This window comes from Palaemon carinicauda, chromosome 30 (genome assembly GCF_036898095.1).
Source record: "Palaemon carinicauda isolate YSFRI2023 chromosome 30, ASM3689809v2, whole genome shotgun sequence".
In the NCBI taxonomy this organism is placed as follows: Eukaryota; Metazoa; Arthropoda; class Malacostraca; order Decapoda; family Palaemonidae; genus Palaemon; species Palaemon carinicauda.
Window position 1 is genome coordinate 60,074,060 of NC_090754.1, and position 23,642 is coordinate 60,097,701.

The 23,642-nt window shown below is 46.2% G+C and overlaps 1 protein-coding gene across 6 annotated transcripts in view; it reads left to right on the plus strand.

The window, feature by feature from the left end:
- LOC137623199 (transmembrane protein 135-like) overlaps window positions 1-23,642 on the plus strand; it is a 232,253-nt gene that overhangs the window by 167,791 nt on the left and 40,820 nt on the right. For all 6 annotated transcript variants that reach the window (XM_068353909.1, XM_068353903.1, XM_068353908.1 and 3 more), the window contains one exon: window positions 14,169-14,335. In XM_068353909.1, the coding sequence (XP_068210010.1) occupies window positions 14,169-14,335 (167 nt within the window). The remainder of the gene's footprint in view (window positions 1-14,168; window positions 14,336-23,642) is intronic.

Consider the following 23,642-nt stretch of genomic DNA (forward strand, 5'->3'; position numbering starts at 1 on the left):
TGGATTCCGAAAAATGCACTCAACGACTGATGTGTTGATACGACTTGAGTCTTCTATTTGTGAAGCCTTTGCTTCCAAACAGCACCATGTTACAGTATTTTTTGACCTTGGAAAGGCATATGATACCACATGGAGATATGGTATTCTTAAAACCATTCATGAATTGGGATTGAGAGGAGAGCTGCCACTATTTATTCAGGCATTTCTTTCACGTAGAGTTTTTCAAGTGAGAGTGGGGGAAACTCTATCAGAGAGTAAGTGCCAGGAAGAAGGAGTTCCTCAGGGTAGTGTGCTGAGTGTAACCCTTTTTGCACTAGCAATTAATGGGATATCCTCAGCCATTCCCCAGGATGTTCTCTCAACACTATTTGTGGATGATCTCTCAATATCATTTGCTGGCACTAGAATGGCAATGGTTGAGAGAAAAGTCCAACTCTCTATTGATAAAATTATCCAGTGGGCTGACATGAATGGATTTAAGTTCTCGACAAGTAAAACTACTATTGTCCATTTTTGTCGTATCCGGGGAGTACATCCAGACCCGGATATATACATTAAAGGTCAACGGATACCATGTGTATCGGAAACCAAATTTTTAGGTTTGATATTTGACTGTAGACTTACATGGGTTTCTCACCTAAAAGCGCTAAAAGCTAAATGTGTTGAAGCTCTGAATATCTTAAAAGTATTGCCCCATACATCATGGGGGGCAGACCGCAATACTATTTTAAAATTATACAAGGCCTTGATTTTTTCCAAAATTAGTTATGGTTGTGAGGTATATTCTTCAGCCACCCCAAGCCGGTTAAAAATATTAGACTCGATACATCATGCAGGTATTAGATTATCTACTGGAGCTTTTAAAACCTCGCCTATCCCAAGTCTCCTTGTTGATGCTGGAGAGTTACCTCTAGACCTTTACCGAATGTCTTCCATTCTTCGGTATTGGTTTAGATTGCAAAGACTCCCTAGCTCTCTAGCCTTTCAGACTGCAAGCCTTGTAAGACACGCATCATACTTTGAGTTGCACCCAAAATCTCCTCAACCTTATGGCTTTCGGGTGAAACGATTTTTAAATAGTCTGGATATAATTAGAAATAAGGTACTTCCATTCAAGGTATCATCAACGCCTCCATGGAAATTACCTGACATATCTTTTTGTAAATACTTTATTGGAGTTAAGAAGAATATGACTGACTTAGAATCCAGGTCTCTTTTTATGGAACATGTCGAAGAACATAGGGGATCGACTTTTATATATACTGATGGCTCCAAATCTGATGCTGGCGTTGGATTTGGAGTACATAGTAATGATTTTAATTGTAGAGGTGCACTTCCTCTAACAGCTTCCATATTTACTGCCGAACTGTATGGCATATTAACCGCTATTGAGAAAATAGCTTTGGAAAAGGAGGGTAATTTTACAATTTTTAGTGATGCAAGGAGTGTTCTTCAAGCTTTAGAAGTTTTTAATTCTAGTAACCCTCTAGTTTTAAAGATTTTAGAATGGCTTTTTATTATTGGACGGAAAGGTATAACTGTTCGATTTTGTTGGGTTCCAGCACATGTAGGTGTGTCTGGGAATGAGAAGGCAGATTTACTGGCGAAGAATGCGGCATCCGAGTTGCTGCCAAGGAGGTATCCCATTCCATGTAACGATCTCCTACCTTACATCAAGAAATTGGTTTGTGATAAATGGCAACAGCACTGGGACAGTCAAGACGGCAATAAAATGAGGGAAGTAACAAATATCATATCACCTTGGAGGTATAACATGATTCCCCGAAAATGGGAGACAACTCTTTGTCGTCTCCGTATTGGTCACACACGGTTGACACACGAGTTTCTGCTGAAGGGCCAACACCAACCGTATTGCGAGGACTGCTTAGTACCTTTAACAGTGAGGCATTTGTTGACCGAATGCCCTAATTTTACTAACTTAAGAAATAGATATCTGTTTGAGGCTCGAGGTGAGGATGGCAGGTTTATCCTTGCCAAGATTCTTGGACATGATGTGTCTTACTATGCGAGCGGAATTTTTAGATTTATTTCAGAAGCAGGTCTTCTGAAAACTATTTAACTATTTTAATGACTTCTTAATTTTTATGGTTTTAATCGAATTCTCTTTTAATTTTCATATACAGTAAATGGTATTGGCGTCAATGACCTTAGATGTCAGGATGCCAGAAAACTTTCAATCAATCAATCAATCAATCACGCCTGGAGACTATCCAGCATCTCCTCAAAGAGAGAGGATTTTCGCAACAAGTTGCGGAAAGAATGTCTGGCCACCTGCGCAGGTCATCCGCAGGAGTCTACCAGGCGAAGTGGCGAGTTTTCTGTGGTTGGTGCCATGGAAGGGGTATCTCTCCCCTCGATGCCACGTTACCAGCAATAGCGGAGTTCCTTGTGTATCTGCGGGAAGAAATGCGCCTTTCAGTCTCGGCAGTGAAAGGCTATTGCTCAGCCTCAAGTCTTGCCTTCAGGCTCAAAGGAATGGACATTTCCTCCTCGCTGGAACTGTCTCTTCTCATACGGAGTTACGAACTTACCTGCCCTCAGTCGGAAGTGAGACCTCCTCCTTGGAACGTGGTTCGAGTCCTCAGGTCTCTTAAGAGGCCTCCCTACGAACCATTACGCCAGGCTTCTGATCGCCGCCTTACCTGGAAGACGGTGGTCCTGCTAGCTTTGGCCTCGGCCAAGCGAGTCAGTGAACTGCATGGTCTCTCCTACGATGACGCCCATTCAAGGGGATGGGGGGAGGTATCGTTCGGCTTCGTCCTTGAGTTTGTTGCCAAGACTCAGAACCCGGGAGTGCCGGACCCTCGGTTCGACTCCGTCCAGGTCTCGAGTCTTTGTTCTGTAACAGATGAACCAGACCATCTCCTACTGTGCCCAGTCAGGAGTCTGAGGTTGTATCTTTAAAGAACAGCTGCAGTCCGCCCCCAGGTGCGAGCCTTGTTTGTTAGCACCGGGGAAACGAAGAGGAGGGTCACCAGGAATACCATTTCGGCCTGGATCCACAAGGTGATCCACCTGGCCTTGAGTTCTGATCCTCTTCCGTCACGGCGTCCAAGGGCGCATGATGTCAGGGGCGTGGCTACGTCCCTGGCCTTCAAAAAGAACTTTTCGGTGACGCAGGTCCTGCAAGCTGGGGTGTGGAAGCGTCAGACCACCTTCATGGCCCAGTACCTGCAAGACGTGACACACAGAAGGCTCAATATGTTTTCTATCGGCCCTGTGGTGGCTGCACAACAGCTGGTCTAACCTCAGGTTCCTAATTGGACGAGTAGCAGAAGGTTGAGGGCATTGTTACCCGGTTTTAGTCTGTGTGAATGAAAAGATCTGTCTGGCCCTTTTCTTTTCTTCATCCTCTCCTCCCTTGGAGAAAAACAGCATCCTGGGTCCTCTGCACAGCTGACCTCGAACCTCTGCAGGTAAGCCATGCTTCCTTGTGTTCCTAGTATTAAGTTGTAATACTTTCATGTCCCCATACCCTGACGAGGTGGTATTGGGTAAGTCCTAGCCTAGATTTCCTTCTAAAGAACTCCAGGTCAACTTCCTAGGATGTGTCACCACTCACCTTCACACACAACTTACGTAGGCCGCAGCAGCCCCAACTGCCTGCGAGGCGCAGGGGCCCCAACCCTTGAGTTGCTCTATGGACTCGGGTTCGGGGCCCCCGGGCAAGCCAAAGCCAGTATGGCAGGGGACTTACCTCCCTTCCTAAGGGTTAAGTCACCCCATGTAAATAATGTGATTTGTATTCAGTTACGGAACAAATGACAAATTCGTAGATAATTTGTATTTTTTCTAACGATACAGACCTTAGCTATTTACAGTTATGTGCCCGCCAGCCCTGTCCCCCAAAATAAGTCCTACCTCTAAGTAAAGTGAGTTAATCACTGGTGTGTGTGAGGGGGGAGGGGTAGCTAGCTACCCCTCCCTAAACCACCCCCCCCCCCCCCCCCCCCCCGCTTAATAGCGGTGGGGTAGGAAACCCTCGTTACAACTTTATGGCTCGTCATCGTCTGCGCCGAAGTAATTACCCCATGTAATTAGCTAAGGTTTGTATCGTTAGGCAAAATACAAATTATCTACGAATTTGTCATTTTTATAATGATGCTATCCCCTCCTTGCTTAATTATTATCTGTTAACTATATATTATTAAATATGCTTTTTTAATATAAGAAGAGAAATTTAGTTTTCATATGTATGTTTTTGGCTTGAAATTTGCCAGGATGTATTCAAAAAAGTATTTTCATATAAGCCTATAGCTGTACCATATTTATAATTACGGTAGATTACTGCTGAACTTGGTGCATTATGGAAAAGGTTGTATCATATGTCTGGATCAAGGGAGTGTATTTGATTGCGTAGCTATAAATTCAGTTAGATGAAGGAAACAGTACAATAGCTCTATCAGAAGAATTTAATAGAATTGTTATGTATCCGTCAAGGATTAGCACTATGGCTTGTTATGTTTTCTGTCATAAAATGGCAGGAAATTACTAAGATTACTAGAAAGGTCATGATAGCTACTGTAGTATATGGGGATGACCTGATATTTAAAGTAAAAAATTGAAGAGAATTGTTGTAGAAATACTCAAATAATGAGAGGATAGATTACAGAAAAGGATTGTAAATCAATATAATCAAAATTAAATGTACAGCGACGTACAAAGGAGGTAAGGGAGAAATCTAATCCAAAAAGTGGCTATGCAAAAACTTTGGGAGAGGTGTAGAGATGATGAAGTGTATTTCATAGTGTCAAAAAATGGAAAATAAAATAAGCATGAAGAGGTTGAGGAGAAAGACCTTAGAGTAAGTCAAGAATTTTTATTACCTTGTGGAAAATTTGACTATGATATTGATATGACAGTTTAAAAGGCAAGTTTTAACAGTCTGTATGAAATCGAAAGATATTTCTAAAGTACAGGTAAATAGAAAATATCCATCTGTAAACAAAAAATTACGATGTATACATTAAGGCTGTCAATGTGAGGCGTAGACATTGGCCCTTACAAAGAAAGTAATAATTTTGAAGAAATGTAATTGTAAAAGATAAAAGATTTTAGGAAAATATATTAGTATGATTATATTATAGTAAAGTTTTTGCAATGTGATGTGGTGTAAAGAGGCTGTGGTAGGGAGATATTCATTCATAAAAGCAGTAGATGTTGAAGTTAAGTGAGAAAAAATCATGGTAAAAGGGCATAGTTTAAGACCTTAACCATAAGTGGAGGGGCAGGAATTCAGGGAGAAAATTAAGAATTCATGAGTGAAGAGGGTGCATTTCGCCTATTTCACAAATGGAAGAAATCTTCCATAATGGTTAATCCTTTAATCCCTATCCCCTTAGAAAATGACCCCCAAAAAAGGGTATGGGCCTTATTTGTTCCTAAAGCACCATGACCTTATTTGGGACATTTTACCAATCTTGGCACTAAAACAATACGAAGATACATACATACATATACCAAGGCACTTCCCCCAATTTTGGGGGGTAGCCTACATCAACAAATGAAACAAAACAAAAAGGGGACCTCTACTCTCTACAAGATAGAACTTAAAATTTTTTCTTTTACCATAAACCTGATCAAAATCCATTTTTATTGATATACAATGTTGGGCATGAATGTAAAGAGACTTCTGTATGAGAAAGTGATTGTACTAACTGTGATGTATGGATCGGAGTTGTTGGGAATGAAAGTGACGGAGAGACAGAAATTGAATATGTTTGAGATGAAGTGTCTAAGGAGTATGGCTGGTGTATCTCGAGTAGATAGGGTTAGGAATGAAGTAGTAAGGGTGAGAACGGGTGTAAGAAATGAGTTAGCAGCTAAAGTGGATATGAATGTGTTGAGGTGGTTTGGCCATGTTGAGAGAATGGAAAATGGCTGTCAGCTAAAGAAGGTGATGAATGCAAGAGTTGATGAGAGAAGTACAAGAGGAAAGCCAAGGTTTGGGTGGATGGATGGAGTGAAGGAAGCTCTGGGTGATAGGAGGATAGATGTGAGAGAAGCAAGAGAGCGTGCTAGAAATAGGAATGAATGGCGAGCGATTGTGACGCAGTTCCGGTAGGCCCTGCTGCTTCCTCCGGTGCCTCGGATGACCGTGGAGGTAGCAGCAGTAGGGGATTTAGTGTTATGAAGCTTCATATGTGGTGGATAATGGGGAAGGGTGGGCTGTGGCACCCTAGCAGTACCAGCCAAACTCAGTTGAGTACCTTGTCAGGCTGGGAGGAACATGGAGAGGAGAGGTCCCCTTTTTTTGTTTCATTTGTTTGATGTCAGCTACCCCCCAAAATTGGGGGAAATGCCTTGGTATATGTATGTATGTACAATGTATATTTTTCAATATTTAACTTAGCCGGTGATAATAATAGCTGCAGCTCTGCTGCTCGACAGAAAACTCTACGGAAAAAATCCGCCAGCGATCGCCATGCAGGTAGGGGGTGTACTTCAACAGCGCCATCTGTCGTCCAGATACCCAGTACTCATTGTAAACAAAGAACTCAATTTTCTCTCTGTCGTGCTACCGGCAAGACCTACTAATTCGCTGTTGCTAACTGGATTTGTTTTCACAACTATTTGGTGAAGTACACTATTCTAGTTTTGAGCTTTCGCTGTGCAGGCTTTCTCTTCAATAAATCCTTGCATTCTTTTTTTTTGATATCGGATTATTTGTTGATGACTTTGGATAGTTTTTGAATTCCCCTTTGACCAATTCAAATGGCTGACCCTTCTCAAGTCCCAAAATTCAGGAAGTGTAATGCTAGGGACTGTTCAAGGTGTCTTCCGAAGGCCTCTATCGATCCTCACACCGTTTGTTCCAATTGTCGGGATAAAACCTGTCAATTGGAAGATCGATGTGAGGAATGCGTTGGGCTTTCGGAATTCGATTTTATCGAATTCCAAAAATATACACGTAGGCTAGAGAGAGATAGAGTCAGGAGAAGTTCATCTCGTTCTGTTGATTTTTCCTCTCCTCATGCCCCACAACCTATTCCTTCCCCTGTAGTGGTTGCTCCTAATCCCCCTTCTGGCACTCAGGAACCTTCGATGGCTGATATGATGCGTGCCATCCAAGCTCTGGGTGAGAGAGTTGAGTCCCTGGCTAGTGACCGTAACCAGCTCATGGCGGACGTCAAGGAGCTGAAGAGTAAAAGTGCAGTGGGAAGTGATAAAGTGAGTGATAGTGTTGTGGATAGTGTTGCGCTTGAGGGTTCTTCTGTTCGTGCCTGTCGTCCTCCTAGTCCGGGACATCTTGCAAGCTCCCAAGTCCAGGGGAGAAGCAATGTCGTACGACCAATGGGTTCGAGAGGCTTTAATCAGCGAACAGACGTTCCCTCCGTGGTTTCGGGCGTATCTACCCAAGATCGCCCCACCCACACAAAGACGAGAGAGCCCATTTACTCCTCGTCTGCGGAAGAGGTTTCTCGCAAGAAACCATGGACCAAGGTCTCACGACCACTTAAGCGCAAGTCGGTCCCTTCCGCGCAAGTCCAACGGCCCAGTTGTAGCCACTGGGTCAGTTCGGACTCGCTACAGTCTTCCGATGACTGCTCACCTCCTAAGAGAGGCAAAGCGGTACCGCCTCAGGCAGTTACACCGTCTGTCGCCGCACCTGCTCCTGCAGACCCTAAGTGGTCTTTGCTGCAGACCATGCAGTCCCAATTAACGTCTCTGATGCAGGACTTTCGTGCGGAGAAGGTTGCTGCTGCTCCAGCCTCTTGCCTACAACCAACAACCAACCACACACTCGGTTGTGCGTCCTGTGGACGCTGAGGCGACCTTCTTGCGCACTCCAGCTGAGAGAGTCCCGCCACCCATGCGTTCCAGTGTGCCCTGCCAGCCGCATGTTGACGTTCAGCGACGCACGGAGCCTTCCGTTGACGTTCGCGAGGTACAACAACCGTCAGAGTTGTTTTGTTTTGACGCGGTGCGTCAACCTCCGCAACCCAGTGTGGTTGCCACTGCTCACCCACATCAAACTAGACAGTCTGGAGTAGACGCTGTGCGTCCCCGCGCTGCTATGGTTGTTGCCAGCTCACAGACTGGGCAACAGTTCCATGACGTTGCGTCCGGTTCAGTCACGCGTGCACCCGTGCGACCGGACTCAGCTAACCAGCCGTTACCTACTCCATTGCCGCTTCCTCCTCAATACTCGGATGATGGACTTTCTGATGATGATGATGCGGCACACGTTGATGAACCACATTCGGACCTTGACGAGCCTAAGTCCACGCAACCCTCTTTGGACTTTAGAAAAGTTCTTGCTCTGTTCAAAGAGATGTTTCCGGACCAATTTGTGTCTGTGGCTCCGCGCTCTCCTCCGTCAGAGTTTGTATTAGGTACGCCGTCATCCTCACCTGCCTTTACTAGACTCGTCCTCGCACCCTCGTCCAAGAGAGCTTTATGAGTGATAGGAGAATGGATGCAGTCCAAAAAGAGTCTAGGGAAGACAGCCTTTACGTTTCCCCCTGCTAGACTCTCTTCCAGATCGAGCGTCTGGTATGCCACGGGAGAAGTTCTCGGCTTGGGAGTTCCTGCCTCTGCCCAGGGCGACTTCTCAAGTCTTGTAGACTCTCCCCGCAGGCTAGCCATGAGACGCTCTAAGATATGTTGGTCATCTTCGGACCTAGACCACCTGTTGAAAGGGATATTTAGAGCCTTCGAGGTCTTCAACTTTTTAGACTGGTGTCTGGGAGCTTTGAGCAGGAAGATCTCCCCGACAGAGAAGGAAACTTCCTTGCTCATCATGTCCTGCATGGACAAGGCCATACGTGACGGGTCTAATGAGCTTGCTGCATCGTTCGTATCCGGAGTCCTCAAGAAGCGTGAGAACCTTTGCTCTTTCCTGTCAGCTGGAGTGACACCTTGTCAAAGATCCGAACTTCTGTTTGCTCCTCTTTCTAAGTGTCTTTTTCCAGAGGACTTGATTAAGGACATTGCTGCTTCTTTGATACAGAAGGACACTCATGACCTGGTTGCGTCCTCTGCCCGCAAAGCCACCCCTTTGCCTACCTTGTCAGCTAGACCAAGGATGGACACTCCAGCGTCCCGATTTATTCCGCCCTTTCGTGGCAGAGCCTCCAGCAGAGGAGGTGCTCGTGCCGAAGGGAGACGTGGGAAGAAGAAAGGAACCAAGTCCTTTAAGGGCAGAGTCTGACTGCCAGCTTCTTCAGACAGCAGTGGGAGCCAGACTCAAGAACTTCTGGCAGACCTGGGAGAAGAGAGGCGCAGATGCACAATCTGTGAAGTTGCTCAGAGAGGGGTACAAGATCCCGTTTGTACGAAAACCCCCTCTAGCAACGTCTCCCATCGATCTCTCTCCCAGGTACAGAGAGGAAGACAAGAGACGAGCATTGAAACAGGAGGTGTCTCTCTTACTAGAAAAGGGAGCGGTAGTCAAATTCCTGGACCATCAAACCCCGGGCTTCTACAACCGTCTCTTCTTAGTGGCAAAGAAGACAGGAGGGTGGAGGCCGGTGCTAGACGTCAGTGCGCTGAATGTCTTTGTCACAAAGCAGACGTTCTCCATGGAGACCACAAAGTCCGTTCTAGCAGCGGTCAGAAGGGAAGACTGGATGGTCTCTTTAGACCTAAGGGACGCATACTTCCACTACCCCATCCACCCAGACTCCCAACCTTTTCTGAGATTTGTTTACGAAAAGGTTGTCTACCAGTTTCAAGCCCTGTGCTTTGGCCTAAGCACAGCTCCTCTTGTGTTTACGAGGCTGATGAGGAATGTAGCCAAATTCCTTCATTTAGCGGACATCCGAGCCTCCCTCTATTTGGACGACTGGCTTCTAAGAGCTTCTTCCAGTCGTCGCTGTCTGAAGGATCTAAAGTGGACTCTAGATCTGACCAAGGAATTGGGTCTCCTTGTCAATATGGAAAAGTCTCAAGTGGTCCCACCTCAAACTATTGTGTATTTAGGGATGGAGATTCACAGTCTAGCTTTTCGGGCTTTTCCGTCGGCCCCCAGAACAAGTCAAGCCCTGTTATGCATCCAGAACATGCTGAAGAAGGAACGATGTTCAGTCAGGCAGTGGATGAGTCTGATAGGGACACTTTCATCCCTGGAACAGTTCATATCGTTAGGAAGACTACACCTCCGTCCTCTTCAATATCACCTAGCTGTTTACTGGAAAAAGGACAAGACGCTAGAAGCGGTCTCGATCCCCATTTCCGAGAAGATGAAGTCTTCCCTGACTTGGTGGAAGGACAGTATCAGCCTCAGAGAGGGTCAGCCCCTGGCTGTTCAGACTCCCAACCACGTTCTCTTCTCGGACGCATCGGACACAGGCTGGGGCGCGACATTGGACGGTCGGGAATGCTCGGGAACTTGGAACTCGAGTCAAAGGACAATGCATATCAACTGCAAGGAGCTACTGGCAGTTCATCTGGCCTTGAAAAGCTTCAAGTCTCTCCTTTAAGGCAAAGTGGTGGGGGTGAACTCGGACAACACCACGGCTTTGGCGTACATCTCCAAGCAAGGAGGGACCCACTCTATGACGTTGTACGAGATCGCAAGGGACCTCCTCACCTGGTCAAAAGGTCTAAACATTTCACTAGTAACGAGGTTCATCCAAGGCAACTTGAATGTCATGGCAGATTGCCTCAGTCGGAAGGGACAAATCATTCCAACAGAATGGACCCTACACAAGGATGTGTGCAAGAGACTTTGGGCCACATGGGGCCAGCCAACCATAGATCTCTTCGCAACCTCGATGACCAAGAGGCTCCCAATATATTGCTCACCAATCCCGGACCCAGCAGCAGTTCATATAGATGCCTTTCTCCTAGATTGGTCACATCTAGACCTATATGCATTCCCCCCGTTCAAGATTGTCAACAAGGTACTGCAGAAGTTCTCCTCTCACGAAGGGACAAGGTTGACGTTAGTTGCTCCCCTCTGGCCCGCGAGAGAATGGTTCACCGAGGTACTTCGATGGCTAGTGGACGTTCCCAGAACTCTTCCTCTAAGGGTGGACCTTCTACGTCAGCCACACGTAAAGAAGGTACACCAAGGCCTCCACGCTCTTCGTCTGACTGCCTTCAGACTATCGAAAGACTCTCGAGAGCTAGAGGCTTTTCGAAGGAGGCAGCCAGGGCGATTGCTAGAGCAAGGAGGACATCCACCCTTAGAGTCTACCAATCGAAGTGGGAAGTCTTCCGAAACTGGTGCAAGTCAGTATCGGTATCCTCGACCAGTACCTCTGTAACTCAAATAGCTGACTTCCTTTTATACCTGAGGAAAGAACGATCTCTTTCAGCTCCCACTATCAAGGGTTACAGAAGCATGTTGGCATCAGTCTTCCGTCACAGAGGCTTAGATCTTTCCAACAACAAAGATCTACAGGACCTCCTTAAGTCTTTTGAGACCACGAAGGAGCGTCGTTTGGCTACACCTGGTTGGAATTTAGACGTGGTACTAAGATTCCTCATGTCAGAAAGGTTCGAGCCGCTACAATCAGCCTCCTTTAAAGATCTTACTTTAAAGACTCTTTTCCTGGTTTGCTTAGCCACAGCTAAAAGAGTCAGTGAGATTCACGCCTTCAGCAGGAACATCGGATTTTCATCTGAAACGGCTACATGTTCTCTACAACTTGGTTTTCTAGCCAAAAACGAGCTACCTTCTCGTCCTTGGCCGAAATCGTTCGATATTCCAAGCCTATCAAATATGGTTGGAAATGAACTAGAAAGAGTCTTATGCCCTGTGAGAGCTCTTAAGTTCTATTTAAGACGAACTAAACCTTCACGAGGACAGTCAGAAGCTTTATGGTGTTCAGTTAAGAAACCATCTTTGCCTATGTCAAAGAATGCTTTATCCTATTTTATCAGACTGTTAATACGAGAAGCTCATTCACATCTGAGTGAGGAAGACCAAGCTTTGCTGAAGGTAAGGACACATGAAGTTAGAGCTGTCGCAACTTCAGTGGCCTTTAAACAAAATAGATCTCTGCGAAGTATAATGGACGCAACCTATTGGAGAAGCAAGTCAGTGTTCGCGTCTTTTTATCTTAAGGATGTCCAGTCTCTTTACGAAAACTGCTACACTCTGGGACCATTCATAGCAGCGAGTGCAGTAGTGGGTGAGGGCTCAACCACTACAATCCCCTAATTCCATAACCTTTTTTAATCTTTCTCTTGAAATGTTTTTATTGTTGTTTTTGGGTTGTCCGGAAGGCTAAGAAGCCTTTCGCATCCTGGTTGATTTGGCGAGTGGTCAAATTCTTTTCTTGAGAAACGCCTAGATTAGAGGTTTTGATGAGGTCCTGTGGTATGGGTTGCAACCCTTCATACTTCAGATCCTAGGGGTCGCTCAGCATCCTAAGAGGATCGCGAGGCTCCGTAAGGAAGACGTACTTAAAAAGGCAGAGTAATTGTTCAAGTCGACTTCCTTACCAGGTACCTATTTATTTTGTTTTTGTTATTTTGATAACTTCTAAAATGAAATAAAAAATCCTTAGCTCATAATAATGTAAACATTTATTGCTGGTCTCTACCCACCCCCCTGGGTGTGAATCAGCTATTATAATCACCGGCTAAGTTAAATATTGAAAAATGTTATTTTGATAATAAAATAAATTTTTGAATATACTTACCCGGTGATTATAAATTAAAGGACCCTCCCTTCCTCCCAATAGAGACGCAGTGGACCGAGGAGAAAATTGAGTTCTTTGTTTACAATGAGTACTGGGTATCTGGACGACAGATGGCGCTGTTGAAGTACACCCCCTACCTGCATAGCGATCGCTGGCGGATTTTTTCCGTAGAGTTTTCTGTCGAGCAGCAGAGCTGCAGCTATTATAATCACCGGGTAAGTATATTCAAAAATTTATTTTATTATCAAAATAACATTTTAAGATTTTCATATACAATATGTAAACAATAAAAGAAAAAACTGGTATAAAATACTAGATATAAATTATGTCATTTGTCACAAAGGGAGTAGTCTATCATCACCATCTCCTCCTACACCTATTGGTACAAAGGGCCTCGAGAGGATTCATTGGCTAAATTGATCAAAGGATAGCTAGTTCCTTGTGATACGCAGTGACTATCTAATTAAGTCAAATGACCCCTGCTAGTCTATACTAATTCTAGTAAGATCATCTGCCAGGCATAAGGAGTAGACGCCAAAAAGACAAAAGACATCTTGCCCATCGCCATAAATCCAATCTTTCACCCTGCTGCCAGTGACTTCATCAAGATTTAGGGAGGCATTTCCTCCACACCCAAAGTTCTTGATACTCCACCAAGTTGCTCATCCCCGTAGATTGCCAAGATATACCACCCAACGTAAAATACTTCTTAGGAAGGATACTTCTTTTTTGGTATATCACTGTGAAGTAGGCTAAACTTCTTATGAGGAAAGCAATGAAGTCCCTTGTCATTGAAAGAGCTAACAAAATGAAAGCTGATGGAGTAAAGTATCCCAGGCATTATCTTAGCTGTAATATTGTAGACTTTCTGTTCACTAAAGTTTTGGGTAATTTTTTTCTGCCAGCTGAGTATGTGACTACTAGGATATTTTTCATGATATTAAAGAGAGGCTAGTCTGAAGGGATCTGCACAAATGACCCATTTTGATTTAATCAAAGAGAAACGCTGTCTGTAGTCGTTTTGATCTCTATAAAATTCCAAATGATAATTTGAACAGTGAAAATTACAGATGTACCATACCTATCATGTCATTCTCATTAGTGGTTGACCATCACCATTAGGATTTTTGTAATTAACACAGTAGTTTAGACTTTAGATCATACATATGGATCCTTATGAGATTATGAAACGACCTTGTTTTCATTACCTGAACTGTCGGTAGAATTGCCATTACCTTTCATATGTTAGTAACATCCATCCATCCATCCATCCCTCTCTCTACCATGGGACTTCCCCCAGTTTTTGGGATAGCTGACATTAAAAGAAATAAAAAGGGGATTTTTTTTTCTATTCCTCCTTGCCTGACAAGAGACTCGGCTGAGTTTATTTGGTGCTGGTAGGGTACATCACCCTCCCCCAATTTTTCCACAGAAGATTCTAAATATGTTCATCTAAATTTTGAAAAAGGTTTGTAGTTCATAGATATGATTCTTGATAGGTAATGTGTATACTGTAATTGTCTTTTATTTAGAATTTACATTTTCTTCCAGGGTTTATATGAGAATGGTTGTAATGCTGGATATCTTCCACGTATTCCTGGTTCTGTTGAATTCTTGTATTGTTTAAGTACGGGTTACCTCTTCCATACCTGTATTATTGACTGCAGAAACCTCAAACCGTCATACCGGCGCTTCCTTGGTCAATTGACTTGGCAAAGGTAAAAGTAATTTAAGTACCATATTTAAGAATGATCCTTGACTCGAGTGTTTGGAAAGATTTTAAAATGAATGGCTGTCAGATTTTAGTATGCTCAAATTTCCTCAGATCTACTTTGAAAGTAAAAACAATTTTAGTAATAAAATTTAGTTTGTTCCATAACCAAAATACAAACCACGCTGTTTACATGGGTATTACTTTCGGCGTAGCTGAAATGGTGAGCCATTAGATTTTAACGAGGGTTAACTACCCCCGCGCTAGTTAGCGAGGGGTAGGGGAGGGGTAGCTAGCTACCCCTTCCCCCCCACACACACACACCGGTGAACTGATTCACTTCGCTTTTGGCTCGGGCTGTGGGCAGACGTGTCTGCTCCCGCCCTCGCTTGGAAGCCATTAATATTTTGTCTTTACTTAATTACTTACTTTTCTTATACTTAACCCTTTTACCCCCAAAGGACGTACTGGTACGTTTCACAAAAGCCATCCCTTTACCCCCATGGACGTACCAGTACGTCCATGCAAAAAAATGCTATAAAAATTAATTTTTTCATATTTTTGATAATTTTTTATGAAAATTCAGGCATTTTCCAAGAGAATGAGACCAACCTGACCTCTCTATGACAAAAATTAAGGCTGTTAGAGCAATTTAAAGAAAATATGCTGCAAAATGTGCTGGGGAAAAAATAACCCCTTGGGGGTTAAGGGTTGGAAATTTCCAAAGAGCCTGAGGGTAAAAGGGTTAATATATGTAGAAACATTCTTTATGTTTACGTATATATTTGAGTATAGAAATTAGTAAGTTTCCTTTTCAGTGTTGCTGTGTGTGTAGTGTACGTCAACGTCACCGCGTAGTCCCAGGCCACCGCGGTTGCTCTTCTGGGGACCGGTCTCTTGGTCCTTCGATCGTTCCTTCGGCTTCCGATATTCGGCCGCCGTGGGGAATCGTCATCGCTGGACTTTCTCCATTCACCTGTTTTCTCCGCTGTTCCTCCTTCTCTGCTGGGAACTTGGACTCTCAGCGAAGGGAACTTGGGAGTTTAGATTGACTACGGTCTCTCCCTTTCTACTCGAGGTCGTTCACCCTTTTACTACTACTGTACTACGTACTATTACGGTAGCTTCTTTCCCGTTGCGGGTTGAGTTGCTATTCCGTTTATTTGTCTCAATTATTTTCAATGAATCTAATTGTATTTGTTAACTTTTCAGCTTCTGTAAAGAACACTTCCCTTCGGGGTTGAATTATTCTTACTTTGTGAACATTCTTAAATGAATTACATATTTATAATTCTGTTTTAATTCTGTTTTTGTTACAGTTCTCCGCCCTCCCCCTTCTCCCGTGAATGTCAGCGGGGGAGGAGGGCGCATACTTGATTTGTAATTCTTATGTTCTATTCCCTCAGGGTCTCTCTGCGGAATTCCTCCCGGAGGAATTATTGGTAACTAATTATTCATTTTATTTTTTCCAGTAACGATCTGGTTTCTTCGTTTGCCTAATGTGCCAACGAAGCAGAGCTGCCCTGTTTGTGCCTTGGGAGTCAGCTGTTGCTGCCGCCTCTCTAGGACGTCGTCATGGGCATGTTCCCTTCACTTAGAAGTTCTCCCGTGACAACTGTCAGCTCTAGTTCATCTTAGAACGCTCGGTAGGTTCGCCTCCAGCGGTGGGTAACTTCCCTTCCGAGGGAGGTTTCCTTCCCAGGTATGAGTTTTTTCCCCTGCAGAGGGGAACTTCTCTTACCTTAATAATTCCTGGATGGTTTTTCCTGGTCCTCGGGCGGTTTTGCTCGTGGTGCTGAGCGACCTCTCTTGTAACCATGCTCAAGGGGCTGAGCGGTTGCAAGACCGGACCTTGGAATTTCGTGCGACTATGCTCTTGGAGCTGAGTGGTCGCACCTGCAGCTATACTCAAGGGGCTGAGCAGCTGCAAGATCTTGTGACCTCTCTCGTTCGCGAGGGAGGCCACTCATAAGGACTCCTCTGTGGAGGATTTCTCCTTATAGGTCAGCTTGCTGATCCAACGGCCCTATGGGGCGCCATCATCAGTGTCTTCTAGTTTCTTCTACGAAGTGTTCACGAGACCACTCATAGAGACTCCTCTTTGGAGGACTGTTCCTGTTCAGACCAGCCAGCGGTTTGGTCCTCTCCGCTGTTCACCATCTCCTAGTCCTGCTGACCTGCTGTCTCCGTTCCTGGCTGCTGACGCTGTGGGCGCTTACGCACCCCATTTTCCAACGGGCACCGGTCCCTTCGGGGCAAAGGGGCTTTCTCACACTGTGAGTAAGCCCCTTAGGTCCCAGTTCCGGATCGTCCTTCATTTCAGTGCGCTTGTGCTCGCTGATGATCTTTTTCGCCAATGATCTTCTTTTGCGCGCTAGCACCAACGATCTTCTTACGCGCTAGCGCTGACGATCTTCTTACTCGCTAGCGCTAACGATCTTCTTCGCGCGCTAGCGCTGACGATCTTCAAAGCACGCAAGCGCTGACGATCTTCAAAGCGCCGATGATCTTCAAAGCGCCGACGATCTTCTTCACGAGCGAGCGCTGATTACCCGCTAGCGCTGACGATCTTCTTACGCGCGCAAGCGCCGACGATCTTCGTTCGCGCGCTAGCGCCGACGATCTTCTTTTGCACGCTAGCGCTGCCGATCTTCTCACGCGCGCAAGCGACGATGATCTTCTCACGCGCGCAAGTGCCGACGATCTTCTCTCACGACGTTCTTCTTACGCGCGCAAGCGCCTACGATCTTCGAGCGCCGTCGATCTTCTTACGTGTGCAAGCGCTGACGATCGTCAAGCTCCGACGATCTTCTTGGCGAACGATCTTCTTTGGCACGCTAGCGCTGACGATCTTCCTACACACGTAAGCTCCGACGATCGTCCGCGCGCAGGCTCCTATGGTTCCCCACACCAACAATCTTCTTACGCGTGCAAGTGCCGACGATCTTCTTACGCGTGCAAGCGCCGACGATCTTCTTACGTGCGCAAGCACCGACGATCTTCTTTCGCGCACAAACGCCGACGATCTTTCAGCACCGTCGATCTTTAGCGCTGTCGATTTTCTTTCACGCACAGGCGCCAACAACCTCGAACGCGTGTGCGCTGACATTTTTCACGGGCTCTTCAATCTGATTCCTGCTCACCCAATGATGTCTCGCCCGCGCGAGAATGTTTTCAACGGTTTCTCGCGCGGGACCCCTGGATTTTTCCCATCGCGCGAGCGCGAGCGTCTCTCGCGCGCGACCCCTGAGGTTTTCCTATCGCGCGAGCACCAGCACGCTTCCTATACTGAGGTGAAACCTTCTCCCACCGCACCAATGGGAGAAACCCCACCTCGAGCAGGAGAATCGTCCCGTGTTAGAGAGAGAAGAGCCCTCAGACTTCTTGGTTGGTGTTACGTATCCCTCCTAGGAGGGAATCGAAGGACTCTAAGAGTTCCCCCAAGTAGAACCTTGGGTACAAGTGACTTTGCTGCCAGTTCACCAGGAGGAGAGCAGCTTGATTCAGAGCACCACTCTGTGGAAGAGCCTTCCAGGGGAGTCTCTCTTGAGAGACTCTCTAGCCAGCAGGTGACATTCTCGACAACAGAGTTCCTGAGTCAGGAGAAGGTCGCAAAGTGTGTCATGCAGGCCAATTCGTGGCTGGATGTCTGGCTAGGGTCTCTGGGCATCCTGCTGCGACCCAAGGATCTGTCCAAGGAGAGCATCAGGAAAGCCCGGGAGACCTTCCTCCTCTCGGGCACACGTACCATCGAGTTTCTGGCCCACCAAGTTTCGAACTTGTGGGCAAACTCGATCTTGAAACAAAGAGATGCGGTGGCCGAGAGGTTCCACTCGAAGGCTCCAGCCGTGGATACCTGTAGGCTCAGACACTCTTCCATCTTGGGAAAGAGTCTGTTTGAGCCCAAGGGTACGGAATAGGCAGCTGAGAGGGTGAAGAAATCGAACCACGATTCTCGTCTCCAAAGGGCTCTTACATATAAGCCCTACAAACCTCCAGCGCCTCAACAACCTCGCCAATCCAAAACGAAGAAACCGGTAGCGGCAGCATAGACGAACGTGTCCAGCTAGTAGCCCTTTCCTGTCAGAGACAAGGAGGGCGTGAAGTCCACAAGGAGGGCGTGAAGTCCTCCAGGGAAGTCAAGAATCCTAGAGGGAGTGGCCAAGGTTGTGAGCACCAGGATTGGCAATCCCCCTGCATGTCCATCAGTGGGGGAATGCCGGCAAGTTGTGCATTCAGGTGGCAGCAACTCGAATCCGATTCCTGGACGATCTCCGTGATCAGTCAGGAATATCGCGTCCCTTTCTTAACGTCTCTTCCGCCCCTGACAGCGAATCCAGTGGCGTTGAGCTCCTATGCCACGGGATTGGTAAAGGGACTAGCCCTTTGGGCAGAATTCAAGACCATGCTCAAGAAGAATGGTCTCCAGGAGGTCGTCGACGGCTCCCCAGGCTACTTCAGTCGACTCTTTCTTGTAAAGAAGGCGTCTGGAGGCTGGAGACCCGTCATGGGCCTCGCATCTCTGAACAAGTTTGTCAAACAAACTCCGTTCAGCAAGGAGACAGCAGACACGGTCGGACTTGCAGTGAGACCGCAAGACTTCATGTGTACACTGGATCGGAAAGACGCATACTTTCAGATCCCAATCCATCCGTCTTCCAGGAAGTAGTTTAGGTTCAGCCTAGACAACAAGATCCACCAGTTCAAGGGGCTGTGTGGGGTCTCTCCACAGCACCACAGGTATTCACCAGAGTGTTCACTCTGATATCTTTGTGGACACACAGGATCGGCATCCTGTCTTCTCCGCTATCTGGACAACTGGCTGATCCTGGCAGACTCAGAGTCGACCCTTCTTCGACACCGAGACAAGTTTCTGGGACGTTGCCAAGATTTAGGGATCATGGTAAATCCCGAGAAGCCTTCTCTGCCTCCTTTTCTACGACTAGTATATCTAGGCAATATATTGGACACCAATCTCCACAGAGCCTTTTCATCAGACGACAGGATAGCAAGGCTGAGGAGGGTCACAGATCCTTTCCTTGGATGAGAAGAACTTCCAGCCCAACCGTGGTTCCTGCCCTACGGCACCTTCCCCCTTGACCCGTCTGGTTCCAAACGGCCGCCCCAGGATGAGATCCCTGTAATGGTGGCTCAAGTCCCGGTAGAATCAAGGCCTCGATTCCCCAGACATTCTGATCCCTATGGGTTCGGCAGAATGGACGGACCTTCAATGGTGGGGGACGGAGCTAACCTTCGAAGGGGAGTGGATCTTCTCGTCCTCCTCCCGGATTTGATGCTGTCTTCGGACGCTTCAAAAAGAAGGGTGGGGGGCCCACGTTCTTAACCACAGGATCTCAGGCCTCTGGTCAGAACCAGGAAAGTGCCTCCTCATAAATCTGCTACAATGAAGGCCGTATATCTGGCACTTCAACAATTCTAACAGATCCTGGCGACTCACTCCGTGGTGGTCGTGAGCGACAACACCACGGTAGTGGCTTACAGTATATCAATAATCAGGGAGGTACCTTTTCACAATGGCTATCTCATCTTGCAGTAGAGATACTGAGATGGGCCGAAGTCCACTCGGTCCCACTATCGGCTCGCTTCATTCCGGGCAAGAGGAATGCACTCGCTGACATTCTGAGTAGAGCATTGCAGATAGTGAGTACCAAGTGATCTTTGGATCCGCTAGCAGCCAACAAAGTCCTGACTTTGTGGGGTTCCCCGTCGGTGGACCTGTTCGCGACAGACTTGAACTTCAAGCTTCGGCTGCACTGTTCCCCAGTCCCGGACCCCAAGGCACTCTGGCAAGATACCTTCCAACAACGATGGGACAACATCGACGTTTACGTCTTCCCACCGTTTGGTCTGATGAGAAGGGTACTCATCAAGACCAGACTATCAGTCAACCTGTCAATGACCTTAGTAGCTCCGCTATGGCATCATGCAGAGTGGTTCCCGGACCTTCTGCAGCTCCTGACAGAACTCCCGAGAGATCTTCCTCCACGACACGAGCTACTCAACCACACTACAACATCTTCCACAAAGCCATAGCATCGCTTCGGCTTCTTGCCTGGAGACTATCCAGCATCTCCTCACAGAGAGAGGCTTTTCGCAACAAGTTGCGGGAAGGATGTCTCGACACCTGCGAAAGTCATCTGCAATGGTCTACCTGGCGAAGTGGAGAGTCTTCGGTGGTTGGTGTTGTGGAAGGTGTATCTCTCGTCTCGATGCCACTATTCCAGCAATAGTGGAGTTTCTTGGATATTTGCGGGAAGAAATGCGCCTTTCGGCCTCGGCGGTGAAGGCTAACGCTAAGCCTTAAGCCTGGCCTTCAGGCTGAAAAGAATACACATTTCTTCCTCGCTGGAACTTTCTTCGCTCATACGAAGCTATGAACTTACCTGCCCTCAGTCGGAAGTGAGACCTCCTCAATGGAACGTGATTCCTGTTCTCAGGGCTCTTAGAGACCTCCGTTCGAACCATTACGCCAGGCTTCTGATCGACACCTGACTTGGAAGACGGTGTTCCTGCTCGCTTTGGCTTCAGCCAAGCATGTCAGTGAACTTCATGGTCTCTCATACGACGTCGCCCATTCAAGGGGATGGGGAGAGGTAACGTTCAGGTTCGTCGCTGAGTTTGTAGCTAAGACTCAAAACCCTGGAGTTCCGGACCCGCAGTTCGACTCCTTCAGGGTTTCGAGTCTCCGTTCTGTAACAGATGACCCAGACCATCTCCTACTATGCCCAGTAAGGAGTCTGAGGCGTTATCTTAAAGAACAGCTGCAGTTCGTCCTCGCGTGCAAGCCCTGGTTGTGAGCACAGGAAGGATGAAGAGGAGGGTCACCAAGAATGCCATCTCAGCTGGGATTCGAAGGGTCATCCATCATGCCCTGAATCCGGACCCTCCTCCGTCACGTTGCCCTAGAGCGCACGATGTCAGAGGCATCGCAACGTCCCTGGCATTCAAGAGAAACTTCTCTGTGACGCAGGTGCTACAAGCTGGGGTCTGGAAGCGTCAAACGACCTTCACAGTCCACTACCTGCAGGATGTGACCCACAGGAGCCTCGATATGTTTTCTATCGGCCCTGTGGTGGCTACACAACAGCTGGTCTAACCTCAGGCTCCTTAATGGACAGGTAGCAGAAGGTTGAGGGCATTGTTACCCGGTTTTAGACTGCATGAATGAAAAAGTATGTCTGGCCCTTACTCTTTTCTTCATCCTCCCCTCTCTTGGGGAAAGCAGCATCCTGGGTTCTCTGCATAGCTGACCTCAAACCACTGCAGGTAAACCATGCTTCCTTGTGTTCCTAGTATTGATATAATACTGGCGCGTCCCCCATACCCTGACGAGGTGGTATTGGGAACGTCCTAGTCTAGAATTCCACCTAAAGGACTTCAGGTCAAATATCTAGGACGAGTCACACTTCATTCCTCCACACACAAGCTTTCGTAGGCCACACGTTCCTTGCGAAGCAAGGAACTTGCGAGGTGCAGGGACTCCTTTTCTCGAGTGCTGCTCACTCGGATTCTGAGTCCCTGGGTAAAGCCAAAGCCAGTAAGGCTGGGACTTTCCACCCTACGTAAGGGTTAAGTCACCCCATGTAAATAGCATGGTTTTTATTTCGGTTACGGAACAAATGACAAATTCGGAGATAATTTGTTTTTTTCCTAACCATACAAACCTTAGCTATTTACACATACTTGCCCGCCAGCCCTGTCCCCCATGAAGTCCTACCTCTAAGCGAAGTGAATCAGTTTACCGGTGTGTTGGGGGGGGAGGGGTAGCTAGCTACCCCTCCTCTACCCCCTCGCTAACTAGCACGGGGGTAGTTAACCCTCGTTAAAATCTAATGGCTCGCCATTTCAGCTACGCCGAAAGTAATACCCATGTAAATAGCTAAGGTTTGTATGGTTAGGAGAAATACAAATTATCTCCGAATGTCATATTTTGTTATGTCTAGGTCACACTGCTTATCTCTATGAAATGCAGGCTTTTAAAATTTTACAAGAGAAAAACATGCACAAACATATAAATATATTTCTTTATCTCTTTATATTAATGTGCCCAAACCATCTCCATCCACCTCACCATGATCTCATCCACATATGGCACTTGGGTAATCTCTCATATATTAATTTCTAATCCTGTCCTGCCATTGAACTCCCAATATTCTTCTGAAGGCTTTGTTTTAAAAGCTACAAAATCTGTTGGATATTGTTTCATTGTCATACCACGACTCATGTCCATACAGTAACATCGATCTCACTGAACTGATATATAGCCTGTTTTTTTTATGTAATTTCAGGCAATTGGATTTCCAAATTTTACTTAACCTAACCGTTGTCTGTTTTTCAATCTTTCATTAAACTCAAATTCTAAAGATCCTGTATTAGCGATCATAGCTCCTAAATATTTAAATGATTCCACTTTATTAATTCTTTCTCCTTTCAATGATATTTCATCTTTCATTGCATATTCTGTTCTCATCATCTGGTTTTCTTGAGCCCAATCTCATGTAATATTTCATGCATTCTGGTATGCTAATGACAGCGTCATCAGCATACTCTAAGTCCGTTAATTTCCTGTTACGACTTCCCAATACTCATGCATTTTAAACATAAGACTTACCTGGTAGTTACTGTATATTTATAGCTTACGTCTCTGACGTCACGGCAGAAATTTCAAAACTCGCGCCAATTGCCGATTGGATAGCCAGGTGTACCACCTGTGCACCCTAGCGAGGTACCTCGAAACTATTTCATGTTTCCTCATATCTTCTCTGCCGCCGTAGCGGCAACATCGTTGGATTTTTCACTCGCTGTAACCTGGGTTTTATTTTTACTGAGTGTTAGTCTTTTAACTTTGTTTGTATCTTAAAAGAGGTAGGATTGAGAGTGTTTCCTCCTACTGTAAAACTAACGAACCTACTTTTTAAAACATGATGGCGGAGATACGTTCCGCCAACTCTATGACGTCACAATCGTGTGACGTAATCTATACAGTGGTACCTCTACATACGAATGTCCCAACATACGAATTTTCCAACATACAAAGTAAAATTCGACCAAATTTCTGCCTCGACATCCGAAGTGTTGCTCCAACATACGAAGTAAACATTACGCCATTGAGCGTCGAGTGCTCAGTTCTCTGTTCTTGTGTGTATCGTGTGGTTGTCCTCTGGTCTGTTATTAACAGTGCTTATTTTCTTCCTTTTCTCACATTTCCTTTTTGATTTTACCTATAATCATGGTGCCTAAGAAGCTAAGTTTCAGTACAGGAAGAAGGCAATTCTTTAATTAGAATTGAAGCA